Source organism: Notothenia coriiceps, unplaced genomic scaffold, assembly GCF_000735185.1.
Source record: "Notothenia coriiceps isolate Sejong01 unplaced genomic scaffold, NC01 NC01_scaffold00037470, whole genome shotgun sequence".
Lineage (NCBI taxonomy): Eukaryota > Metazoa > Chordata > Actinopteri > Perciformes > Nototheniidae > Notothenia > Notothenia coriiceps.
The window spans coordinates 131224-158996 of NW_011370171.1; the positions used below are offsets into that span (position 1 = coordinate 131224).

The 27773-nt window shown below is 39.1% G+C and overlaps 3 protein-coding genes across 7 annotated transcripts in view; 1 reads left to right on the forward strand and 2 right to left on the reverse strand.

Annotated features, from left to right (window-relative positions):
- The window catches only part of LOC104967573 (carboxypeptidase Q), a gene marked incomplete at its 5' end in the record, with an annotated part of 309328 nt that overhangs the window by 130481 nt on the left and 151074 nt on the right, over positions 1-27773 (forward strand). The window lies entirely within an intron of this gene.
- zfat (zinc finger and AT hook domain containing) lies at positions 6115-17760 on the reverse strand. Of its 2 annotated transcripts, none has more exons than XM_010797057.1 (24): positions 17613-17760; positions 16481-16639; positions 16113-16280; positions 15784-15921; positions 15457-15570; positions 15212-15334; positions 15041-15114; positions 14750-14820; positions 14481-14555; positions 14004-14152; positions 13647-13738; positions 13333-13481; positions 11733-12573; positions 11075-11201; positions 10709-10941; positions 10081-10162; positions 9555-9674; positions 8167-8340; positions 7984-8072; positions 7720-7858; positions 7311-7417; positions 6823-6910; positions 6619-6716; positions 6115-6535 (listed from the first exon to the last, which is right to left on the reverse strand). In XM_010797057.1, exons 1-24 carry the CDS (start codon positions 17629-17631, stop codon positions 6341-6343), a joined length of 3624 nt encoding a protein of 1207 aa, XP_010795359.1. In that variant the 5' UTR covers positions 17632-17760; the 3' UTR covers positions 6115-6340. The 2 variants fall into 2 exon arrangements, with proteins under 2 accessions (XP_010795359.1, XP_010795358.1); XM_010797056.1 differs by having other exon boundaries at positions 6115-6541; positions 17613-17759.
- On the reverse strand, positions 18152-25394 carry LOC104967560 (protein tyrosine phosphatase 4A3). Of its 4 annotated transcripts, none has more exons than XM_010797053.1 (8): positions 25031-25389; positions 24426-24486; positions 22741-23201; positions 21247-21379; positions 20896-20988; positions 20678-20808; positions 20401-20475; positions 18152-20092 (listed from the first exon to the last, which is right to left on the reverse strand). In XM_010797053.1, exons 4-8 carry the CDS (start codon positions 21340-21342, stop codon positions 19975-19977), a joined length of 513 nt encoding a protein of 170 aa, XP_010795355.1. In that variant the 5' UTR covers positions 21343-21379; positions 22741-23201; positions 24426-24486; positions 25031-25389; the 3' UTR covers positions 18152-19974. The 4 variants fall into 4 exon arrangements, with proteins under 4 accessions (XP_010795355.1, XP_010795356.1, XP_010795353.1 ...); XM_010797054.1 differs by lacking the exon at positions 25031-25389 and adding an exon at positions 24557-24661; XM_010797051.1 differs by lacking the exon at positions 24426-24486 and having other exon boundaries at positions 25031-25394.

Sequence of the window (27773 nt, forward strand, 5' to 3'; positions counted from 1 at the left end):
ATATTTGTTAGGCCGTGAGCCTGTTTTTCAGTCTCAGGCTCGAAAATGACATTCCCAGAACAAATGACCATATCTTCCCTTCTAAAAGGGTTGAATTAATATATTTTTTCTCAAAGCAAGTACATCTGTGAGTGGATGTAGAAGTGGTTCAGAATCAATATAGATGTTTTATTTAACAGTAAATTCCAGATTGAAGCACAGTAATAAAATGTGTAAATTAGTGTGGTCCGTCCAAAAAAGAATTTCTTATAAGTGACATCATCCCTTGAATGATGGGATGGTAAAACTAAAAGCTTTAGGAATCAAACCTACAACATATAAAGGATTGATGCAAAACAGTGACATTTGACCTTTTTAGGACAGATTTAGCACAAAAAAACCACTTCTGGGATCAGTTTGGTGGATTTTCCATATCTCTGGCCCCCCTTGTGATTTTGTGATTGAGCATTGTCCTTTTTAACCGGTGGAAGCCAATGGAATCTAGGGGAATCCCACATACACACACATATTACCAAGATACAGGAGTGAGCGCCGCCGCATAAAGCCAAAACCGGAAGCTGCGATAACGTCTGGGTGGCTACATTAAGCACGCTAACTTTTACTCCTCCGATTTCCTCCCATAGCAAATAGAACTTATGGACTTTAAACGATTTTTTTCAACAAGTGACCAGACACATTCAATTAACCTATGCGACTTGACCATCAGCCGCGTTTTTTCCCCCCCTGGTTATTTTTTAATGCCATTGACAAGACTTTTGGATCAGAAAGACCAAGCTACGGTGAGACGGGTGTCCTATTGCTCCGTAATTCTACGTGGTTGTGACGTTTGTGTCTCGCGCCTCTCCCGCGAGTTTCGGATCCCTCAGTGATGATACCTATAACCTACTCATAATCTGTGGTAGTCTCAGCTTTAATCGGGTATCCTTTGTATGTGCCAGTTACGATAAGTAATAGGGTATCTTTATCTTGAGTTATGTGCCCAAAATTGCTTTAGCATTTTTTCGCCCTCAGGCCGTTGTCATTTAGAGATGTTCTTGAGACTTCGGTTTTGTTGGTAAAATGGTTGTGGTATCGTCAGCTTTAGCTCGAGTACTTCCGTTAATCTGGTATTGCCACAATTAATAGTTTTATAATATTAAGATGCCCACGAGACACTAGTGTCGTGCCAATGTTTATTTTAGAAAGACCGCGAAGGGCCGTCTTGGGCTTACAGCGCGTTAAAGAGATGGGCTAATGGTTACGCTATAACTTATTAGCGCTTAGTATCCAGTCTTCTAAGACCCTCAAAGCGCTGTTACATACTACATGTCATGTCACCATTTCACACCCATTGCATACAGAGCCAGTTGCTACCTTACTCTACGACCTAACATTCACACACATTCACCACCGTTGCCATGCCCATCGGGAGCAACTTGCAGGGTTAAGTATCTTGCCCAAGGATACATCGACATGTTGACTGCATGGGCTGGGATCAAACCCACAACCTTCTGGTTGAAAGACGACCACACTCCCTCACAGCCACAGTCGAAGAACACAATGGTGCTTTAGGAGGAGATTCAGGTGATAAGGTGGGGGGGGTGTTACCTTGGTTAGTGATTGGCTAATGGCTACACAAGCCAAAATCTTTTTGACATCTTTATGTGGGCCAAAATCTGATCAGCTCATTTTCAGACAGGTTTTTATATAAATAGATCAGGACAAAAAGAGAGCAAATATTTTTCTCCTGAAACTTTCAGAATGTCTTTCCACAGAGGGGACACATGTTTATGTATAAATCGTATGAAAAAGTGGATTTTGCATAATAGGTCCCCTTTAAGTCAAAAAGACGAGACTAAATAATGCAAAAAAAGAAATGTGTCCCCTGGATGTCCCTTCACATGCTCACTTCATTTCTAAAACTACGGTCCTTACCTTCTTCTCTCTGATAACCAGCCCCCCCCTCCACAGCTCTCTGTGGTCCAAACAGCTGTGCAGGGCAGCAGGCTCCACCAGAGCAGCACTCAGGTAGGACGCTGCTTTCTGCCACCTGAAAAAAGAAAAGAAAAGAATCTCTCAATGATGAGCACAGGGGAACTCATGGGATTTTTATTTACGATTCCAGTAATTAATGGAAAAATAGTCCTGACAAACCTCCACTTAAGCACATACATCGACAAAATATAATTAATAATTGTTGAAGCTAGTTTGCCATTAAATAAAAGGGAGTATAAATGTTTCTTAGTTTATTCAGGCGTTAGTCCTACTGTAATTGACACCTTCTCATCGTTACTCTTCTATCGCCCCCTAGTGGTGAACTGGGAGGAACAATTATAATATCTGCAAATTCGCACAACACTGCTGCATTTTCTAGCATTTTTGCAACCCTCATCAAGTTATTATTTTTGGCACACCACCATTAACTTATAGTTGACAACCAAACAGAGTCAATGTAAATGTATCCTGTTAATACAACGACTTTAGTAAGGTTCCTGTGTGTTGGATCGTTTCAATGTGTTTTCATCATATTCTTTGTGCTCTGAATAAATGTAAGGCATGAGTATTTCTCGTCTCCTCACCCCGTGGTGTGCTGTGTGACAACAGTGATCTTAGCAGCGTGCCAGCAGGACATGTGTTTGAGGGCTCCCAGCAGGGGCAGCAGGTCTTTGACAGGAGGGGCCTGCTCTGTAGAGCACAGCACCAGCACATCCAGCAGGGCTTTACCTGGGGGTTGAGACAAACCACAGAGGAATACATTAAATATGTACTGTCTTTTCTTTGTCTCTACAGATTCAACAAGGGCTGATAAGTTATCATTTTTCTTTGTTTCTATTCATTTTTATAATAAAAGGAATATACACACAAAGGACAACGCAAAGAACCCGACAAAGATTCCTCAAATCTGACATACAGATCAGCTCATAGACAGTGGCTCAATGACGTTGACATTAGGTTATTAGTTATGTGATTAATCAAATGTAGCCAAATTCTCAACACTTTCTCCTTCTCTGATTCAAGATTCAAAGGTTTTAATGTCCTATGCACATAAGCTAGTGTAAAAAAGGCAATGAAAATCTTATGACCCGAGCTCCTCCAACGATGCAACATATATAATAAAATACAAATAGTGCAAGATGTCTATATACACATATATAATATGATATATACAAGAACAGAATGTAACATTTAATTAATTATCTGACAAAATGCACCAGTTTTTTTTCCAGGACTTATTTGTTTTCTAGCTCTAAGCAGTAGCTGTCAGGCTAAAACATATTGAAAGGGAGATAGCCTGAGGCTCATACCCGGTCCCTGGATCGACACCATGTTTTCATGTATTTTTAAGTGGAAAGCCAGTAGTGACTCCAGCTACAAATGAAAGTTTACTGTTCCTGAACTCCTGCAAAGATGGTGCTCTTTAAGAAATTAACAGAGCAGAAATGGGAAGAAGTAGAGATGTACCCAGCAGTTAGTGCCTATTATTAAATATAATAGGGTAGCACCTTTTCTAGAGGGCTGCAGAAGGCAGATTTTCAAAACCTAATTGCTTGAAATTGGAATTGATCCCTATAACACAGCTGAGGAATTTGTCTTCGTTAAAACGTTTTTAATTCCATGTTATAGGCAACTTTTGCTAATAAAACGCTTTCATTTTTAGATATTGCTTTGTGCAAGAAACTAACTTCTTGCACTGTTGGCACCTCGGTAAACTACACATTTGTTGTTCTTCTAAAAAAAATAAAAAAATAAAAAAATAAAAATAAAGGGAAACTATTTAGCCCTGCTCTTCATCACAACAACCAAAATCCTCTGAGAAGTTGTGAGAGAAAGCATTTTGGATTCAACCTCTTAGATGAGGAGAGTGTTCATTTGAATTCATTGAATACAAGTAATGTTCATGTATTTGTATAATTCCAACTACACACTCAACCGACTGAGCCCAAAGTTACAATTTTTACTATTGTATTATATGACTCAACTCATAACGGCTAAGAAAGGTGTAGTATTTCAAGAAAGGGAGAGCTCAGCAGTACCTGGAGGTGGAAGCTTGTCTGTCAGGAGATGCAGTCCTTCAGCAGCCTCTTCCAACAGCCTGCTCAATAAAGATCAGATCAGAAAAATAACTTGCAAAAGTAACAACTAGGGCTTGAATCATTGAGACACATGAACATAAGATATCATATCATAAAGAAGAGGAAGGTTGTATCTGTCTCTCACTCTGCTGGTGACGGCTGGTCTGCTTTTTGGTCCGACGCCTCCTGATTTATCAGAGAGCTGAGATATGACTCCACAGCAGAAAGCTTCTCCTCTTCACTGTCAGTTTTCTGATGGCCTGTCCCCAGCTCTTCCCAGTCTGAGCTGCAAAACTACAAAACAGGATAGTCAGTAGGTTACATTGGTTGTTTTATATGGCTGGCACATAACCTTCCAAGACAGGAGCACTCCATATGATTATGACCATGAAATTACTACAAAAGGTATCATATTTAGCACTCACTCACCTAATTGTGTCAAGTTTGAAAACTGATTGAATTATCATGTACAGCCTTTTTTTTAACAATTGATACTTTACTTATCTTTTCACAAGCAATTACTGCATCACACATTGAAGAAAGGCTATGCCACATAGGCATTTGTGTCCAGTTCTTTTCAACATGAACCATGTTTAAGGTCAAATTGTTTTACATTTTCCACATGTCTCACCTGCGTAACTCCTTGGTAAGCCTGCACAGCAAAGTGCCATCTCTGAACTGATGGGCTGCCACTGAGAGAACAAGCTGGGAAGTGTACAGAAGAAATACAGAAGTGAGGAACGTTGTGAAATAAGTAACATATCTTATGTCTGGAGGTCACACAGGGTGAAAGAGGCCCAAAGTGCTCAATTTACTTTACCTGGAAATACAGAGACTCCTCTGGCTGAGTCCTGGGCTGAGATGTCCACAAGTTTGTCATATATCTGTTTCACTGACTCCAGACCTGTGAACAATGACAGTTTAGGGTTTATCACAAGCAAACTGCTGATAAATTGCAGGTTAAAATAAGCAAGTTGTTGCACCTCCTGTTAACCCATTGTCAATTTACATACTGAAATCCAAGAAAACTGCACTGTATACAGGTACCATATTTCCACCTCCTTCAATTTCCTGTCAGTTACCAACTTTTAAGACTTAAATTACTTCACACATTGTCCTTTTTTCTGTAAACAGTAGACTGTTTTTACTGTGTAGCTTAAATGTTTAACGCCATAAGCCAGAAAGTGACTCAACTTTCTTGAAACAAGCAGTTCAAAATGTAGCCTTGATATTTACAGATACTATATTTTGTTAACTCATGTGTGGTTGTTGATAAAGGTGTCTACATGTATTGAAACACTTTTCAAGCCACTGGCTAACTCAACTTGGTTGCAGCTTGGATGATATCAAAGTAACTTACATGTATTCTCCTCTGCCAGCTCTTCGTCAGTTTGCCCAAAGCATACAATCAAAACGTACCGGTCCATGTCGTGTAAGCATCAATATTTTCACTAATAATGTTAGCTTGTATTAAAATATCGTTCAATTGTGAACAACAGCCTTTCGCGCACTGTCAAATTTCCCACCGCTTCTTCTTCTTCTGTAATATATACAAAGTACAGGATGTTGACACCAGAGCAGAGTGCGCGCCATTGCCACCTACTGGACTGAGACTGAACAACACCATGACCCAGAACAAACGGGTGAACACACCGAAATCGTTGCAATCATTTCAGTTCATTCACTCTACATCGAAACCACAATTAAATAAACTATGAATTCTAAATGCTTTCTTGGCTGCAATAAAATATGAAAATGGCATTCATAGGTCAATAAGAAAAATCTCATTTATATGAAAATTGACTAATTACAGAGTTCACATACTGCATGTCTAAATAATGCATTTTGTACTTTCTGGTGTAATATTTTTTGACGTTTTACAGTTCGTTGTTTCATTTACCAGTATTATGTAAATGTGTTGTGTTCATAAAAAATCATTCATAAATGGCAGTCATTTCTAAATATTTTAGGGCAATAACTGAACTTATGCTATAACTCATGAATGTTATACATTGGAATTTTGTTTTGTATTTTAAGGAAATAAAGTCAATCAGGAGCATTGAGCAGTGCAAGACATGCTTTTATTTAAATATACTTTGTAAATACAAAATATGTCACATAATAATACAAACAATTATTGTACTTATAGTTTTCATGTGTACAAATAAAAGTGAAATGATCTTAATCATGATACATTTTCTGTAACTTCCCTTTTCCAAAGGGATCTACTGATGCTCATTGATCCCAACAACACTGATGGATCAACAGGTGATGAAATGTTAGCATCCCTAGTTGATTTCTACAGTGTGTTCCTGGACGTAGACGATGTAGTGGTGAGTGTTTTCTCCCTGAGTGAGGACTGTCAGAGCCTCCAGGCCATTTGCGTCCTCTACCACCATCACCTGGTCTCCTGTTAGACCCCCATCTGCATTCACCACCATCAGCTGGTTTCTGCAATCCCCCACTTCCTGCTCATCATTCACCTGCAACTTCAGACAAAGCTCGACATCAACATTTTGCTGTAAACACTCGTGATTTCCTGAGTATTTGATGAGATGTTGTTTACCTGTTGTACGACGGTAACAGTGCCTGGTGCCATGGCAACCATGGAGGTGACGGCATTGTGAGTCTCTGAACTGTATTCAGTGATCTGCTGGATATTAACTAAACATAGAAGACACACATTTATTGTGACGTGTCACAAAGTTCATATGAAAGCATGTTGGCTGGTTTGTGCCTACTGTCTGTTTAACACTGTTGCTGTGGTTACCGTTGTCATGTAGGGATTCTTCAGGTACTTCTGTCAGCTGCTCTTCATCCTCCACAGACACATACTGAGCCTCCACTGTCTCCCGAACCTGAATATTCATAGATAAGGCAGGGATTGCATTTACCTGAAAATACTGACATTGATGAATAAATCAACTAAATTCTAACATGATTGAGCTGGCTTTTTTTTCTTGCTCCTGACATTTTTGGTATCATTTTGGGACAGATACAAGACTAATAGCTTTTGTGTTGTTGAAATATTTCATACAATAAGTGAAAACTATGACCAAAGGGTGGCACTAAAGAGAAAAATCAGAGCACACCCATGTCAATATAGAATAACCTCCGGGAGGCGTTTAATGTATGTCCAAAATTGCAATAATCATTCCAATGTGACAGACCTACGGTGAGACGATCATAGCCAATCCTCAGACCTACGGTAAAAAACAGTTTCAATGTATCTATTCTGTGTAAGTGAACACTGTTTACCTCCCAGGTGCCTTCCACCACTTTCAGCCTGTGTTTGCTCTTCAGGTGTCGATTCAGCTCCCACTTGGTGCCATAAACAAATTCACATTCAGGACACTTCATACCCCCTACACACACACACACACACACACACACACACACACACACACACACACACACACACACACACACACACACACACACACACAATTTTAGGTTATGCTGAACAAGCATTTTGTTTTGTACTGCTGCAGGAATTAAGTAATATTTAATGATTTTTCTCCTGGCACAAAATAGATTCTTGCTCCTGAGAGTCTTCACCACAACACTTTTAAAGTCTTTACTCAGTACAAGTGTCCTACTTTGGCAAAATGTGACTATAAACAACATGAAAAGTGTCGACAGGGCAGAATGAGAGCAGAGTTCTGACCTTGCTGTTTCAGAGCATCGGGGTTAGGCAGTCCAGGTCCAGCATTCTGATATTTCTGATCCGGGTGTTTTATCTTGTAGTGTCGCTTCAGGGGACCCGCAATGTTACAGGAGTAGTGGCAGTGTGCACAGCGAAATGGCTACAAAGAAAAACCAGATATGACGTGATTAAAAAATATAAATTTGACTTTTCTAAACAACTTCTCAATCCTTTTATCAAAACAAGAACATGACATCTGGAGTGATGCTTGTGTGTTATTCCAACCTTAAACTCAGCGTGTTGCTCCATGTGTCTGAGCAAGGACGGGTTGGAGGCCGAGGTGAAGTCACACTCTGAACATTGAAAACGCTTCCCTGAATTAACATAACAAATTATTCTCCTTTTATCAATCATCGCTTTTCACTTTCAAAAAAATCCTGTTCGAATGAATAGACAAATAATATGTACCTTCATTGGTGTGGCTCAGTCTGTGGCTTTTGAGCGTGACTTTAGATTTGAACTTTTTCCCGCACAGATCACAGAGGTGACGTTTCTCTGTGTTGTGTCGGTTCATGTGAGTCTTCAGGTTACTCCTGCTGCGGCCCGCATAGTCACACACACCGCACACATACGGCTTCACACCTACACACCAGAACAAAAGAATAACCACATGAGACAACAACAACATTCCAAAAACATGACTTGTATAGAGTCAAGGGGATATAAAAGTGTTTCAAATCAAGATGGTATTTGATGAGGTGTTACAGATGCACTCTGTTCAATGTTGGTCCTTGAAGTAATATTGCTCTAAATAAGACAGAACGTTTTTTAATCAAAAATGTTGTTTATGAGTGCATTTACATTATATGTAGTTTATTAGAATAACATAACAATTAGCAACATATATTTACAGACAAAGACTACATTTGTGACTGGATTGTTAGTGATGCTTATGGGCAAGTTTTCTTTAGTGGGACATGCAAAATCTCAAGGACGGTGGGAGAAAGTGTGAAGAAAACCAAGGCAGATAAAACTGCTGAATAACATAGTGAGCATATGCATTGCAAGGTGTTTTTTGATTAACTGGCTCTGCTCACTGAGACCTTCATCAACACCTGTGCTGGATTTATGTCTGCCAACATCTTCAGCCTGGGATGTAACTTCAAGGTAGCCAGATCATTGAGGTAGGCAAGTGTTTAAAGAGGTAGGTAAAGAGACAAAGAGGCTGATATGAACAACTCACTTCCTCAAAGCAAAACATTGGACATCACAGCTAATTAAGACATGGTTTAAGTATCAAATAACTTCAGCTAAGCAACCACATAGTCATTAGGCATTGGTACTCATTAGGTTCCGAGATAAATATAACATTTAAGATATTTAACATAAGGCCTAGCAAAAGAGTTGTTTTTTAACAAACTATCCTTAGAAGGAAAAACAGTCCTCAAAACTGAAAAAGAGAATGTCTTATCATTTTAAGGTAACTTCTGCCAATTGTTATTTTCAGCATTGTTCATTTTCCTCTATGAGATTTTGTCAACAGCATACAAGTAGAACATTTAGTTTGTTAGAGTTTCTATTTGTATACAATGTCAGCAGTGTGTATTTGTCTAGTCCATCCTCCTGGAGGGCAGCCAGGAGGAGGAGAAGCAGATGGAAGAAGCTCACTTCACACATTAATCATGCAGTGAAACACTTTGCATGTGTTTCTCCATCCTTGTGCAGTGTGTGTGTGTGTGTGTGTGTGTGTGTGTGTGTGTGTGTGTGTGTGTGTGTGTGTGTGTGTGTGTGTGTGTGTGTGTGTGTGTGTGTGTGTGTGTGTGTGCGCCTGGTTTAAAGGTAAAGGAATATCGCACCTTGATGGGCCCAGATGTGCCGCTGGAAGTCACTACTGTTCTTTAGGAAGTAGGATTCACAGTAGGGGCACTTCTCTGCGCGCTGCACCATCAGTCCTTTACCCTGCACAGGCAGTGCATCTGTACAAAACATCAACACACAAAATTAAAAAGCAACCTCGGAAATGTTAATAAACTTGGTTATGTCAGTTCATATTTATTTCAGTTAGGTGCTATTAAGTGCAGGGCAGAATGAGCAAACTAACCCTCAAACTGATTAAACCCTCTGAGCCCTACAACCCACTGTGGATTTGAAACACATGTTGTTGTTTTTTTTAAATCTACAAAATCGCATGATTTGTCATCAAGAATTAGAAATCCGAGATTCAAAATATTAGATGGCTGTTGAATGAATCATGTGAGTCGAATGCTTTAGGTTGAAAGCGACAGGTTTGAAAATGAACGCTTTTAAGAGAAAAATGTTTTAACATGTTTTGTGTGTGTTTTGTCTATATCTGTAGATATACTGTATTTGTGTGTTCTTTACCAGGGTGGGATGTTTTGATGTGGTGCTTCAGTCTGTGCTCTGGATAGCTGTTGTGGCAGACGGGACATGCTGCACTCTTTCCCTGAAATGAACAGCAAGAGAAAAACATGACAAACCCCACCAAGAGAAATCAATCGTCAATGTCTGCATCCTTCACAGAAGTAATCGGTAATACACTGTGTGCCCAATTATTAGCAAAGTTGTATTTTTGAGGATAAATTGTATTATTGAACCACTACAGTGCTTTCGGTCAATCCAAATATGAATAAACCTCAAAATTCAAGAGAGGTTTAGGCTCTCCTAGGAGAAAATATACGTATGCAGATATTGGGCCCATTGTGCATGAGACAAAAGAGTTGCTTAATAATTATGCACCCTGATATAGGGTGTTGATCTCCCTAGGCCACGCCCTCCCTCATTACACAAATACACATAACCTAATATGCTTAAATCTAATATGCATTCAAGTTTATACAGCTTGGAGTTAGAAAATATGCATAACAACTGTGATATGGTCAAAATACGCACTTACCATTGTGCACACAGTGAACACTTAAGGTTTTACCCATGATTAAAGCTTCAGATTCCAATATTTACTTTTTTATCCAGTATAGTGAAGGCTTGCTACCTGTTCCTGGTGGGTCCTCAAATGGGCCTGGAGTTTGTATTTGTCAGGTGTGGTGTATTTACAGCCGGGGTTGGAACAGGGCAGCAGCACGCCGCTGTGCTTCTGGATCTGGTGCCGCTTCAAAGAGCTTTTGGTGATGGACGAGTAGCTGCACTTTGAACAGTAATGCGAGTGCTCCTTGGTGTGTGTGCGCACATGAATGTTATAGTGGACTTTGAACCAGAACAGTTTACCTATGCAGCAAAAAAAAGAAACGATCAAACACTCAAGCCATATAGAGGAAAAGCTAAGTAATAGATAATAATACATTATATTGTGAAATTAAACTAATTAAATAACAGGATAAAAAAAAAAACAGCTTCTCACCACAGTATTGACATTCCAGGTCCCCATACATTTTCCTGAGCCGTTGGAAAGACTCCATATTGAGCCGAGTCTTCGGAAGAGATGAGAACACCTGCTCGAACGCATTCGGATGGAAAACCTCCGACACCTGCCGACAGAGGACAAAGATTACAACTCAGACTGCCAGGAGCAAAGCTGCTACCTCAGGAGTGGATGGGAAGACCTAGTAGAATTCCTCTAAGATAAGTAAATATTTCAGACGCATTAATTAATTTACATATGCTTTAAATTCAATAACAAATTATAAGACTACCGGTACATCATACTACCTTTTGAGTGTTAACATTGTCTGTGAACACCCTATACAGATTTGTAAAAAGCCTTGTAATGTTAAAGATCATAAAGGGACTAGAGATGGATTCCTTAGTGATGTCATTTCCATCAACAAAACAATTAATCAGGAGCTATTTCGATATTTGATAAATCATCAAATTATATTTAGGTCAAACATACCATAATTCTCTTGTTTGGCCTTCTCAAATAATAACTTCTTTGTCTTAACATTATATGAAATGTAATATATTTGAGTCTGGATTGTTGGACAAATAAGGCAAAATGATTCATTATGAAAATAAGTGTTATGTGCTAGCTGACATTATTGTAATTGTATATATTTTACCCTCTCTGAAAGTGGAGTTAGTTCATCTCCCCCTGCGGCCGGTGATGACACAGTTGTGTGTGTGTTCTCCTCAGCTGAGTGTGAGTTTTCTTGCGTACTTTCCTTTAAGAGAGGGGTGTTCGGTGAGCACGCCTCCTCAGTGTCGTCCTGTGATGTCTGCCCAGCTGTTTCTTCATCCTGTCTGTCAATGGGAGTTGTAGTTTCTGAAGAAATGTCTGAATGAAGCTGTTCTTTGGAACTTTGCTGTGCATTTATTTTTCTTTCCGTACACTGCACTTCTTCTGTGGTTTCACTCTGAGATTTATCTTCTTCTTCCTCTTCCTCTTGCTCCACATCTATGCTCGCTGCTACTTTTGGCTGCCCCCCTTCGCCATCACCCAAATCCTCCTCTACTACACCATTTCCTCTACTCTCATCTCTTGTGCCCTCATCTTCCCCCTCCTGCTCTATTCTAAGCCCTTCCTTCTCTACATCGTCCTGCTCCTCCTCCCCCCACATGCCTGCCCCAGGCTGTATCAGGTAGTAGCTGTTGTTGATGCAGTCGGTGAAGGCCTGTCCCTGGTCCAGCTCCAGGTGGGACTCTTTCAGGTGACTCTTCAGTCTCTGGGAGCTGACAAACTTCCCATCGCACACGCAGCACACATATAGGAAGAGGTGTTTCCTGACATGAGCGGCGAGGTTGGCCATCTTGGTTGCAGCGTGGTCACAGAGGAGGCAGGCAAAGGGACGCTGGGGCCCGTGGACCAACAGGTGGCGCTCTCGCTCCAGCTGGTTCTTAAAGCGTCGGTTACAGGTGGGACAGTGGTAGAGGAGCTGCCTGAGGCCCTGACGGGTCTTCAACCTGGACCACATGAACAGATTAGAAGGGCAGGTGTGACAGAAAGGAACAACATTTTTGTTGTGTTTTCCCAACAAAAATGTTGGGAAAACACTGACTGTACTCTTCCAATATCAGAGTAGCACATGATAACAAAGGCCCTACGTAGCTGTGTACGTAACAGGATGTATGATGATTACCTAGAAGAGCGTCAGGACACACTGTTTTAGGCATACGATAGCTATGTGACAACGATTAACATGATGATTCAGCCTCTGTGGAGATAGACATATGACAAGCATGATGATTTCGGACGTGGGCCTTAGCTAATCTAAACTAAACATTGAATACTGCTTTGAACCGGTATTCCTCCATCTTGTGACTGTGATACACCCTCTATATGAGCATGTGAAGGACACTGTTCTGGGAACTAGTTGTACCAAATGCTCTGTACTGTATGTGATGACTACTTCCATTCTTGCAAGGATTATAAATACATGTATCCTGATATTGAAGCTCAAGCCGGTGACGAGTGATATTTTTCTAACATATAATATCCTGCTTTTTATTTTGTTACTGTAAATTCAACATGTATATTTTCTATTTTATTTCTATTTGAGATGTTTACATTTTGGATTGTTTATTTCTAGGGTTCTAATTTCTCTAACATACAATGCCTTGTCTTTTTATGCTGCTGCAACGCAAACATTTCACACATTGGGATCAATAAAGTACTTCTTATCTTATTCTTATCTTAAATAATGTAGATGTTTTCAATCAAACCTGAGTATTTGGTAGCTCTGGTAGACAGCAGCATCATTCAGGTTGTGTCGTTTCTCCATGTGTTTCAGCAAGTTCTTCAAATCTGAGTATTTTTTCTCACAAAAGCTGCAGTGCTGCTTCACCTTCAAATGGACCCGCTCTATGTGCACCTGCATTAACAGAAACACAGAATCACTGCTGCGCCCAGAATAACAATTTATGTGGGTGTTGAAATGAGTATTGTCTCAAAGCTGTTATGTTAATAATAATTATACTCTGGATATAATACTTTGCTACTAATATTATCAATATCTGTAATAGAGTTGGTACAGCACCTTGAGGTGTCCTGGGCTCAGGCAGTTGAAAGGACAGTGCTGACAGCTGAACTTCTCTCCTGTGTGCTTCCTCAGGTGAACATTCAGATTGGCTTAAAAGACAAAAGAAGGTGGGAAGGTAGTCAGCTTTTACAGGAATTTTGTGCAGGTTTCACGATTTTGTTATTTAAATCCTTACAGCAATTTAGTTTTGTTTGTTTGTGACTATTGATATTTCCAAATATACTCATGGGCTGGTTCCTATGCACTATTATATATAAATATATATATATATATATATATATATATATATATATACAAAATACTTTTTTAACCCTCTTTAATGATGAATCAATAAGGACACTGACACTGATCTACCTTTGATGGCCGATGCGTAGTCACAGTGAGGACACTGGAATGGTTTCTCCTGGGTGTGTGTCCTCAGGTGGGCGACCAGTGAGTGTCTGAACTTAAAGATTTTGTTACAGAACTCACAGGCAAAGATCTTCAGCTGGCTCTGAAGTAGACTGGGAGACAGAGAGTAAGGAAATTACATTTACAAGTTGACGTATAGTTTGCAGATATTATCATGGCAGTGAATTTGTTGTTATTGAAAAAAATTGACAACATCCTTTGGCTGGCTCTAGGCTGCACAGATAAGTTACCAATACTGAAAGAGAATACTCTTAACTCTTCAAATTAACGGATAGACAAGGCAAGCATTTTGTTAGATAGTCAGATTAGATTATTCACATTAGTATGTAGCTTTTATTTTACACAGGATTCCCCAAAGCTAAGATGACAATCATATAAAATCATTGTCAATACATTCAATAAACAGTATGCATACAGTACTTGGTTGCATCTTGCTTGATAGAATATTCCTGGAAGCCTCTGCTCGGTACTGTTGTTGTGGAGGTCGGGTTAGAACTAGAGTAAAAGGAGGGAGGTAAGGGGTACATTAAAGGTCAGACTGCTTCAAGCACCAAACAGCAGGAGCTTAAAAACATTATTTATAACAACATGTTTCTGTGAGATTTTGTATACCAAGCTTACTAACAATGTGTCTTTATAACCATAGATCATGCAATTTTAGGAGACATGGACATTCTCCATGACACTACCTTGGCTCCTGGTCTGTTTTAGGGTTACCCTCACAGGAAGGGGCTTCACTTGCAAGATCTTGTGTCTGACCCTGGAAGAATAAATAAAAGACAAAAAACACACTTTAACATGTAAGACTGATTTTTTTTTTTAAATAACCTTCTACAGAAACACAACCCTTAGACACTTATACACCAAGAGTGTGACACTGTTAAGAGTTAAATCTATCCTACGTAAATTAAATCCAGACTGTCTACCAGGCTACATACTTTACAGTTTGGGTGAATGTTTTGGTGAATTCCTGTGTTTACCTGAGGTTGAGCTTGGATTGCCAAATAATCTGCTTCCACTGAATTGTCCTCTACTGGAACCATTTTAGAAACACCTGTTGAGTTAAAAGGTAAAAAGTCTTTCTTATAGATATTTCTGATAAAGCAGTCCAGTCAGTCTTTAGCCAAAATGTTTATGACTTTATGACAAACCTGGAAGTGTTTTATCTTCAGTCAGAACTACGCTGATGACAGACTTCTTGTTTCCTGTTGCTAGGCCTCCTTCTTTGGAGGGGCGGCTTCGATTATTTCTTGGGGATCTGAGGCTGCCTGTGTCTACAAGCAGAGAAAAAGAGGGGGTTAGGCCGCTCATCTTTTACAAATCATCATAATTAGCAATTAGTGTCCATCCTAGGAATAATTCATTTAAAGAAACCATGTTCTGAACTTAATCTCACCTTTTTCTCTCACAAGTCCTGCCCTTACTGGATTTTGTTGCGTTTGGTTTGGATCTACTCCAACAGAATCCAAACTCCCAGAACTCTCAGCTCCCGCTCCACCAGAGACGCTCTCTAAAATGTATTGGGTCTGTTAAGCATAATCACCTGAATTTACAAGTACAATTCATGTATGGAAATTGTATTCTTCTGTTCCTTTACCCAACATCTGTAGTTAACACATTTAATCATCTATTCAATAATAGATTATCCCAAACATGCTTGCTGTGGTCACTTTGAAAAACTCCAAAATGTACTTTTGAATTGCTGATTTATTTAACTCCTCACTTTTCTCCTCTTCATCCTCCTCCTCCTCCTCCTCCTCATCATCCCTCAGGCAGATGTGTTTGAGGATCTGTCGTCTGTTGCTGAATGAGCGGTGGCAGTCTTTACATTCAAGCCCTAGTGCACCGTTATGTCTTTCACCTTAGAAAAAAACAAGTTAAAATGTTAATGGTGGAAAACAGTTTGTGTAGTATATTTTCAAAAATCTCTAATTGAAACCATATACTTGAAACAATTAAAAGTTCATAATAATCTTCTATCATGCATAGGGTACTTCTTGTCTTTTGTATGAACAAAGTACTATGGGATACATATCAATTGACCAATACTACCTTGTAATGAGCTACATTGTTTGTCTCCCTTCTCCTTATTCCCTTCTTCTTGTCTTTGAAGATCATCCTTCAGAGAACTGGAGGAGTCCGCCTTGTCCTCTGTCAAATCTGTGCGCGTCTTCTTTGTAGAGCCTTTTGGTCGTCCTCGTTTTCGCTTTACTGGGCTCTCTGTAAGCCGACATAACAGCAGAACAAATAAGAAGACAACACCAGGTTATTTGTCAATGAACTGATTCCACGAAGGGATCGCAGAAACAACGAGATTATCCATCTCCATCCATATATTTTTTTCTGTGTCTGATAAACTGTAATAGATAATGCCTTGTGAAATAGAACTTCATTGTAATCTCCCTAAACGCTAATCTGACCTGCTGGTGTCTCCACAGTCTCTCCAATAAGGGGCTGCAGGGAAACGATGATGTCATCAGGGGCTTCCTGCTGTGGGTGCAGCTGGGAGCAATGGGCCAGCAGCTGAGAGCGACTGGGAGAGAAGATGTTGCACAGCCGACACATAAACACAGAACCAGCTGTGGAGAAAAAGGAAAGAAGGCTAATGTCAATGCCTGCTCTCAACAATAAAGCAAATGTTGTTATTTTTGAGTGATTGTACCCCATTTCCTCATTCTGATACCCCCAAGACTAAACCCTTCAACCAACTGCAATATCTATAAAGAACTTGTTTTGTTATTTTTGCTTGACAGTGCATAACATCTAATATACAAACACAAAAAAAGGAACATTGCTTCAGTCCATCTTTATCTTTATTTGTTAAGGTGTTACATTCTGCAAATTAGTTTTTGCAGATATATACATTTTTGTCATTTTCTTGTGTTTAATTGTAGGCCTAATGTCTATATTGTAGGCTACATGTAACAGAAGTTAAAAGGGGAGAGAACATCAAGAAAATGGAAGGGAATGTGAATTAAATGATAAAGAAGGCTAATGGAGGATGTCATTTATATACAGAACAGGTTATTTCAGAATTGTTAGGAAATGTCAGCTTAAATAAAAAGTAGCATCTGATCTGACAGACACATCGACATGAATAACGTTAGGCAATTACGGTGTCCATCTACAGATAACGATACCGTGAGCGTGTTAATATTACAACTTTAATATAGTAATATGTATTTGATTGTTAAATTGATGATTAACAATTTTATTTTTTTATTTTTTAAATGAGCTTTACGTCTTTTCTTTTTAAATAAAGGTCGAAACTTCATTCTTTGTCCACACAGTTTGATGCTGTCTCAAAACTTTCAATATAATAATATAACGGTGACAGATTCAGGGTTGACTATAGTCAACACTTTCTGTCGTCAGTCATGACAGCTGCCGAGAATGACAGTAGAGTCGACGTGTATACCTTTGTCACAAAAAAGCCTGATAATAATGAAAAAAATAAATACAAACTTAACACGTTTGTTTATTTTGATTTGGCCCAAACTAACATGAATACCCGACAAACATATTCGAGTTGAAGCTAGCTAAAGTTCTTACCTGCTTTTTGTCCATCCATTTCATCAGCGATTCAACAACAAAACAATACTAATTTATCGATGGTGTTAAGGCATATACAGCTAAATACAATCACTGAATTTATATTTTAGAGCCTTATATGATACAACGCACATCGACATTTCTGACGAATCTGCCACACAAGTCCTTCTGACCAGCGGAAGTGCTCTGTTGTGACGCTAGAGCTGGCAGAGCAGCGCCCCCTGTGGCGGGGCAACTGAACTGCGGCTAGTGAGGGAACTGCAGCAAATTAGGAGTTCAGTTTTCCTCAGAAGAAGAAACACATTTTGGCCATGGTTAAAACGTATATGTATATTATATGTTGCCAATCGTGCCATTAGGCTTCAACACTGTTGACATAGACTTTTGTATGCTTAGTTCAAGTTGTGTTAATAACACAGTGTGTCTGCCATAGAGTAATTATTGTTTTTCTTATGTAACATAAGGTGTTTACGAACAAATACAGGCCATATCATATCTTTAAAATGCAGCAAATAGACAGAAGAAATCGTGAACAACTATTATAATAAAGGGACAGTGACAAAAACTTTATTTAACAGTGCGAGAATTTACAGACAAACAGACGTCTTGTTTTACATTAAAAAAGTGTTGGTTTATGCCAGTCCCAAGGATTTACAATGGCTAACGTTTGCGAAAAACACACACACAAACATACACACACAGCCATACACAGTCATACACAAACACATAGACAAATACACATACATACACACACAAACAAACAGTCAAAAAACATACACACATTATATGAACAAGGAATCTGTAGCCAATTTGCTAAGGTTTCAGGAAAACGTGGTTGATCCTATTCCTATCTCCTTTTTAACATCAATGTTACACCCTCTGCTCTCATTTTATTTTTTTACGCATTGTCATTCAAGACCATAGATGATGGGAGACTAGCAACCTACTAAAACAAAAAGGGCATGCTCTATCATCAGCAAAAAAGGAAGCAGTTGGCTGAAAGCATAATTCAGGAACAAAACACATAAGTAAGTAAACTCCACCCCACAAGATAATCTTTGACCTAGTAGATAGTGTGATCTAGACATAAATGATGTGCAGCTATATTTATGTTAGGATTAGTCCATTACCTCCATTTACACATCATCCATGGATTAAAACTAGGAGATTGTGTCCTCCACTGCTGATAAAATATAAATTCCTCTCTGACACAGAATATAGAATATATAATATACACATATTTGAAACTATTTATTTTTTGTTTGCAAATTGTTGTAGTCAATGAATGGTAGGAGTGGTGTAACCACTGGTTACGTCCATGGGAATAAAAGGGATAAAAATAGGATCACATCTTTTTACATTATTCACAACTAGATTACATATGTCAGTCCTTTAAGTCTGTGTGTAATGTATTATTACTTGGCTTCAAATCAGCTGTTTCCTTCTGTGAATGTCAGCAAACAGAGCATAATATAATGCACACACTGATATGTAAACACATAACTTGAGCACAATGGAGTAATTTTAAAACGGCAACTGTGACAAAACCAAATGAAGGCTTTATATTTACCAAAAGCTGATATTCACAATGATCATAGACAATAAATAATATCTTATTTTTAGACAAATGTCAGAAAATACTCAGATGAAAATTAGCCCTTATATCTCCAGTTAAACTAAAACTAAAGAAGAGACAATAAAAGGAATAATGTCAAAGAGAGGGTTGCTTATAGTATTGACTTAAATTGATAGTAAAAACCCTGTGCTACAAAATTATGGTTTTAAAGGTTTTGGTATAAAACAATCTTACATTAATACTGCTTGTTATTACCCTGATAATGATGAGTTTTAAACATATTGAACATGTGTACATCATTGAAAAAATAAATAGTTACTTAACAAAGTATGCAGTATTATTTGACATTTTGAAGGCCTTGTATCAATTTAAATCAGCAACACCCATTTGTATGGGTTTGCCCACTTGTGTACTCTGGATTTGTTTTATTGAACATTTTAAGGGCCTGATCCCTGACCAAAGTTTCTGTCTTTCCCAGAGCTATTTAGTTGCGCAAATATGCCTTAACAATAAGCTACAAACCTTTTTATGGGTTTGTCTTGCCCATCTTGGCCATTTCTTTCACTGTTATCTATAAAATGAAGCAAACATGCCAATAGAATAATTTAAAAGGGACTAAGAATTCTAACAAACAAGGGAATAAAGATGCATTGTAACAAACCCGCTGTCAAAAATTCCCAGGGTACAAATCAGGTTTTATGACAAGATGACAAGGCTTGTATGGTTCTTTCCTGAGAGCATTTGTTGAGGGGTACAAGATGTCTGAGGGAGGGTGTGTGTGTGTGTTCACATTGTGCAACACTTGTTCTTGTGTGCAGTAGAGTCTTTGAAGCGAAGTCTTTGCTTGGATCGATATTTCTCCAGGTAGGTTAGCTGTTTACTGTTGATGGCTCCCCGACGCTTCCTGAAACACACATAAAAACACTATGTATGATGCAAGAACATGCCTTTTTAGTGTGCGATGCCTTCTGCCCGGTCTGTTCTCTTATTAATTTGATATCACCACCAGATGGCACCAAGAAAGAAATATTCAATTTCTACTCAAAAACGGTTTCATTAAATACTGCATACATTGATTGATAACACAATTCATTGTTTATCATATTAAACCATCTTTCTTTGCTGTGTATATAATTGGAATAAGACACTGTTTGCATTTAATATTAATATTTAATATTGCTTTATGAGGATGTAATAATCAAATGTACTCACTGTCTAATGAGTTGAATAGCATCTTCATACTTCATCCCGCTCTCTATCAAAGCCAAAGCAACCATCACAGGAGCCCTAGTCAGATGAAGACAGCACATATCAATTACGATTATGTAGGCAAGTATGTGAAAATAATAGGTTTATCTTTAAACGTTTCATAAATATATACAGTATAAAAAGCCCTAATAATCGACAATAAGATCAAATATGTTTAATCACTTGGATTGTGTTTAGACACAAACTGTGTTTTCTTGTTGTTGCTCCCTGTGTCTCTCACCTCCCCAGTCCAGCCACACAATGGACAGCCACGCAGCATCCTGGTTCCTCCAGAAATTTCTTCTTCAGCAAATTCAACCAATCATCAACCAGCTTCGTAGGGGGTGGGGCTCCATCATCAAACGCCCAATCCTGAAAGCAGAGCAGAGTTTTTAAAGTAATCCTGGCACTCTGTATCCTCTGTGTTTGTGTGTATGTGTGTGTTTGCTGAGTGCTCACCACCACAGTAATGCCGTCTTTCTCCAACGGTGTTTTATCATAGGTGATATCACAGACTCGAACAACTGTGGTGGCACCAAAGTGCTTCAGGTCCTGGAAGGGACCATTTTTGAATTAACTTAAAATGTCTCTCGGTTTACATGTCATCAACAAGAGGGGAAAAGACATACAGTTTACCATGAGGTATATGTATATGTGCATGTGTACCATGTGTCATCTTTGGTAATCTCTTCAGTTTACTTATGGTCTTCTGTTAGCAAACACACACACACACACACACACACACACACACACACACACACACACACACACACACACACACACACACACACACATATATATGTTTCTCACCTCTATAAAGGAGGTGAGCGTGCTGTCAGTAGGGTTGTGTGTGATGAGGAATCTCATGTTCTTGTGGCACAGTTCCACTGGAGCAGGGCGGTTCATGTTGGCAGCCGTGACCTTTAATGTCCTAGAACGTCCTCTGTCAGGGAAAAATGTACTGAATTTATCTTACGATGGCACACGATGTCAACAAAATGACACCATATAAAAATGCTCATAAAGTTTTGAAGAGCTTCAACTATATTTCTCAAGTTACCTCAAAGGCCTTTTTCATGGCAGACATGTTGACAGGTCACAGTGAGGAAAGCACAGGTTTAAATGAGGAAAATATAAGATTGCTGATTGGTATTAGGCTGCTCTAGTTATTATTCAGAATGTGGGATCACTGTCACGCTGTTGTGGCTAACACTTGAATAGAACAGAGCTATTGCTAGTGCTATTAATAATACCTGTCCCTTTTCCTACCATGACAAGCCAAAACGTCCGTTGTGAAAAAAGGCCCAGCTTTACTCTTCCAGACAGCAGTACTGAAACTGTTACTGTCTTGAGACATCTCAAGACCTATCACAAGGTCACACAATAAAATTCCTTCCTTTCAAAATAAACTTAAATCAAGCACTTCTCCATAAGAGAGAACATTTTTCAAAGAAGAGCAAATTACGCTTGATTAGACCTAATCTAAAAACTGTGTGGGTGGGTACCGACTGCACTTGAATAAAATCTCCCTCTGGCTTTGGTCACATGTGTTATATGGTGCGAAAAATTAAAATAATATAAAAAACATAAAATTCACTTGAAGAAATCATGTGGATACAAATAAATAATGTATATTAAACAGCATGGACTGTTAATATCTTGATTGATAGAGTCATGTGATGCAGAGACCACACTGTATCATTTGAGACACCTTCAGTGTGAACAGTCTGCTAGTAATGGCACACTTTTTAATTGAATAGACAGGTGACACATGAAGTATGTAGTATGCAATAAGTTAGTATGCAGTATTTTTGTATGGAGTAACTTAGTATTGGATTTAGAACACAGCCTGAGTTTTAACTTGAACAAATTCCCACCATAAAATGAAAGAGTGATTTATGACTTTAGGAAATACTGTGTAATCTGTATAGCATGTATAGTATAGGAATTCTACTGGCTGTACTATAAATATGGCATGTGCTTTGTTATTGCATTATTTTCAAATAAGGAAATGTCTCCTGTGTTCAGACTGTTCTACAACTTCTTTAAAAAACATTAACCAGCACAAAAAATGAAGGATGTTTTTCGATTTAAGGACTTCGAAATTAAAACATTCTTGTAAGTACATATTACACCCCTACTGCAAAGGCAAGCCAAAGGCTGATTTAAGCTTACACTGACACAACTAAAAAGCTACAATAGAATCCTATAACCAAGCCATAACAAGTCAATGAGGAACAGGAGTTAGGAAGTGCTGGTGCATAACTAGATTTAGTCCAGCTCTGATGAGCAGACGGCCCTTACCTTCAGCTGGAGCTGCAGCAGGTAGCTGCTGTGAGTTCAACTTATAGCAGGTCACCAGGTGACCTCCTGTCTCTGGTTGAACTTCCTGTTGGGAGATTGTTTATAGCCTTTAAGGTATTTTCCCAATTCCGATGTCCTGTTGTACAGTTTTAGTCCATCAGTTGACTGTGTCCTATAGTTCAGGAAGCACGTCGTGTCAACTTTCGTTGTTTTAATTTCTCAGATTGTCACTTCAGTCCTTCTCTCTGTGTCTTTCAGCAGCTCTCTTTTTCTCTCCGGTAAGCTTCCAGTGTCGAGGCTCCACGTATTACCCCATTAGCTGGCTGCTTCAGAGAGCAACGGTCTTTCAGGTTTCAGGGCCGCAGGACTGCATGCTGTAGCTTCATCCCAAGTAGCCCTTAATGGTGTTGAGCGTGGCAGTAGTCACCACTCCCCCGCACAAACTCCATCAACCAGCGATTCTATAGTACAAAACATACAATTGAAATATTACTCTTTAAATAAGCATCTCCAGAAAACAGTAATGAAAATAAGAAAAAATTACACATTTTTGTTCCAGTGTTCCAATCACAGTATCTGTAAAATCAGCTGGTTCTGTTAGGCAGAAATATACTAATGATAGCCCTCTTCTGTAATGTGAAGGGCCAAAGAAAGGCAACTAATGTACATAGATACACAAATAACACACACATGAATATGTTTGAAACATATTCTAAATCTCTTGCCAATTAACTAACACACCTAAGTGTTTGTATTATACAAAAAATATAAACATTCGGCATAAAGTGTGCCTATCTATAATTTTACTTGTGAAATTGGTTTGTCTTTGTAATGATTTAAAATAAAAAATATTAAGTAAAATGCTGCCAATACCAGGGCCACTAGCCTATGCAAATTCAAGACTGATATTTGCTACTAAGTCTTGATTCTGCCTTGTTTTGGAAGTAATTTGTGTGGAAAACAAGTGCTGATTATCTCTCACTCCAACATTCAGACAAACAACAAGGGAAAGTCCAGATGTACTCTGGGTAATCCGTCATCACCTCTTCATCCTAGCTTTGACAATACCCACGTACACACGCACGCTTAATAATCACATGCCGACTTACTCGCTGACTCTACCAGAAGAGTGCAGTCTATTCCCGGTTGTTGACCATCTATAATTAGGATTTATCCTCTGTTACCACTAATCAGGTTAGAGCAGAGGACCATTTTTTCCATGCAGTCGATGTGAAGACAGGATATTTGTTTTATTTTTTTAAAAGTTTGTTTTGACTTTAACGGAGTTGCCATGTGTGTTTTTTAGCAGTGACCCAAGGTCAAAACATTATATGAAAGCATAAAGGAGCATCATTTAATTGACTAGACGGTAGCAGTAATTCCAATTAAAACTGTACAGCCGATCTTCCCTCTTATCTTAGAGCGCAGTTTGGTCTCTAAAAGCAGGTGTGTCCCGTGATGGCTGTCTAGCTTGCCGACTGACCTGCCTGTGCAGGCTAGGTCAGGGCCCAAAGAAGTTAAAAATGGATCTCAATATCATTTTAGCCACGTTAGGTTGCCAAGCTTCTCTACAGTACGTGCAATGTGAGGCTGACTGACAGAGAGTAAGGTTAGTAGTAAAGACAACAACAAGACAGGCAGGTAGTAGCCTCAAAATAGGATAAATCCTGTTAGAGTGTATTCACCTCTGCCTCTTTACAAATAAAGACACCATTTTTGCTGCTGAAGGTCCATTCACAAGTCATTCTGTAAAAGAAATGTTATCAATGCCAACATTTCAGTTGTTTCTGCAACAGTACACAGCCTTCCTTCTTACCTCAGTGGACAGCTTGGCCTCTAAACAGTAAAATCCACCAACCAGAGTTAGTCCTGCAGAAGCAAGCAGCAGCACTACAACAGTGAGAGCGCTGACATGCAACCAGTGGACTGCCTAGACACTGAATATCTGTAGCTGTATTTATAGCTGTATCTATACCAGCAGCTGATTATATGACACACCACAGTTTAATGACAGCAACAATCTGCAGTATAGCCATGTCTTCCCTGTTCCAGTGAAGAACTGTGATTAGCTTGATAGCTTTCTTTTGAAACTTTACTGTAGAAATACATTTCAATGGAATTTCTTTATAGCTGTATCTAAATGTGTCACATAAAGTTATTGCCATTGCAAACGTTGACAAACCTGTTGCACCAAACATCTGTTTGGCTGTGTGACAGCATCAGGAACATTTCCCAAATGCCTTTTATCAACATGACAACTACTAAAACAAATGCAAAATCTTGTCCTTACCTGCTTTTCAATGTCATTTCCAACAACAGGCAAAAACGCAGTTCTTGGGCCTCTTTGCCACAGTGGAGTCCACCTGCTTTTAGTCTTTTTCCACCTCTAGAACTTGAAATGTCTGGTATTCAGCCACCAGAAAATGAAGTCTGTGAGCAACAACCTGTTGCTCTTTCCCTGTATAACAGCAAACTATCTTCCTCTCTCAGCAAACCCTGGCCTCATATAGCTGCTGCTGCTGCGCCGTCTGTGCTGTGCTCTGTACCTTGCTGTAGCAGTGGGCTGTGTGGAGGATCTGCTGTGAGCTGGTCTAATCAGGCTGAGCAGCCATATGACCCTGACAGCCCTGTCACTAGCAGAACACTCTACAGTTAATGCTCTTAGAGGGAGCGGAGAAGAGGCTCACTCCCCCTCCTCCTCCCCCTCCTCTTCCTCCTCCTCTTCCTCCACTCCACTCATTTTCCCTCCCCTCTACCAGGGTAAAGAAGAGGTGCTGTCCCCCCCTCTTCTCTTCTCCTCTCCTCTCCTCACCCTTCCTATAGGCTGACCAGTATTTGTTCTCACATACAGTATAATGCACAGTGACAAAATAAATACAGATCAGATCATGTTTATCTTACAAGATAAGAACAAGTTGTTTTTTGCTATGACACGTCTGTCTGTACCTTCTCTTGTTTTCCTTTCCTCCCTCTCTCCCCCCTTTTCTCTCCCTCTACCAACTAAAAATAGACAGTCTTTGGAGCTACCAGACAGATTGGACAAGTTCATGGAATTAACTTTCCCCTTAAATGACAATAGTCTCAAGTTTGTTTGTGTTCATGTGTCAAGCAACTGTGTTGTCGCCACAATGCACCACACAAAGTGTTGGTCCAAAAAACTGAATGAAAAAGGGGAACCATTTTTCATTCAGTTCCTGATTTTTCATACCGAAGTCCATTAAGGCAGGGTTCCAGGAAGCTTTGGGTTTTTAAAAATATTTTTAAGGATACATTTAATCAGATTTGTTTACAGGCTTGCAGTATAGATATGTGAGTGCAGGCAGTCACAAGGCAGTCATACGCTCAGATTTCTTAAAGCAGAACAAGCCGGGGCCTCACCTCACTATCAATCACTTTGAGTAGAGACATGACTGTTAAACCGCACATGGAGCTTTAAAAAACAACTCTTAGTAGCTCAAATTAGCTGATGCACTATTTGAAAACTTTCCAGTTTATCACATTTGAATGTTCAGGATCATGTGTGTGGCTTAAAGCTTTGGTCATTTTCTGTACTCTTATAACATTTCCTATTTTCCTTATAGTGTCCTGTTGCCTTTATTTGTTTTGATAATCAGTGTAAATAAAGCCACCGGTGGTGATCAGCAGGTTCAACCTAATGTGGGAGTCATACAGATAAAAAGGGCTAGAGGAGAGAAACAAGATGGAAACACATAGGACACTGCTTTGCCTTTGACTGCCAACAACATCTAAACATAGAGTAGAGGTGAACACTGCTCCTTCACACACTGTACGTTTGTTTTACACCATATAAAGCCCAGGTGACATCAGTATGTCTGTAAACAAAGTCAAGAAAAACAGGAACATGGGGGAGGGGTCCGGAGGGGTCAGGGTGAGCAAAACCTTCAAAGTGAGACGATGTGTCATGTGGCTTTAGACCACCACTAATTTAGATAGACTTCTAACATTACCTGATCCAAGTTAGGACATTGACATGACTGACTATAAAACAAAAAATACTCTTAGTATAAAACAAGTGATCAGTAAGTACTGTATGGACAAATCTTAACTGGGCTTTTGAGATGTCCTGTAATGTATGTGGAACGTTTGAATATTTATAGATAATGTGACAGTTATGTTGTCAAATATTTTCATGAACTAAGCGGCCGGGGTCCGGTCAATGTTCGACCCTTTTGCTGCATGTCGTCTCCTCTCTCTCCCCCTGATGAACTGATAGTAAAATCCACAAGGCCTAACATCTGCCAACATGTATGTGTATTATCAACATGATTTCAATTATGTTTAGCGATATGTTATGTGTACACCATTTATTGTAAAAGAAATGTATGCTAGTTAATTTAAGCTGCATATGAACGTATGCTTTTAAAGATATGATGTACACTACTGCGTTAACAAACATACAGTATGTCACAGTAAAACAGTTTATCTTAAGGATGTGTGCAGAAATGATTCTCAAGAACATACTAATAAATTGCCTGTGTCTTATGTTTAGTAAGCTGCAATGGCACATCTTGAAAATGAAGTGCAAAAAACTAAAATAATTTATTTCACTATGTGGAGAATCACTGTTAAAACGGCTGTAGATTTTTCATGTGTTTTGAACTGTGGGCCAAGACTTTTGTTCTGCACCATCTGTGCCTCAGATCCTAAAATGCATCCAAATTGGTCAAAATGTTTTGCAACTAAATAATTTGATTTTAACTTTTGATTAATATATGATATTCGCCTACTTGTTGTAAATCCTCTTCCTCTGAGGAACAGTTCCAGTGTACCCATCTGTTTTGATACTACAGACAGCATTGCACTGGCCCAAACAGGGTTGCTGCAATGGTTTCTGGTAATGTGAGCTGACACCCTGTAGGTCAAACCCTCAGCAGTCTTGTGCTTTTGATGGAGCCTAAAGTACACTTTGGGCGCCTGCTGTTGCGTCATGAAAGCAACAGGCTGATCTGCAAAGACTTCAGAATGCTTTCACCACAGCTTCAGCAAAATGTCAAGGAAGTTTCAAAGCTTTG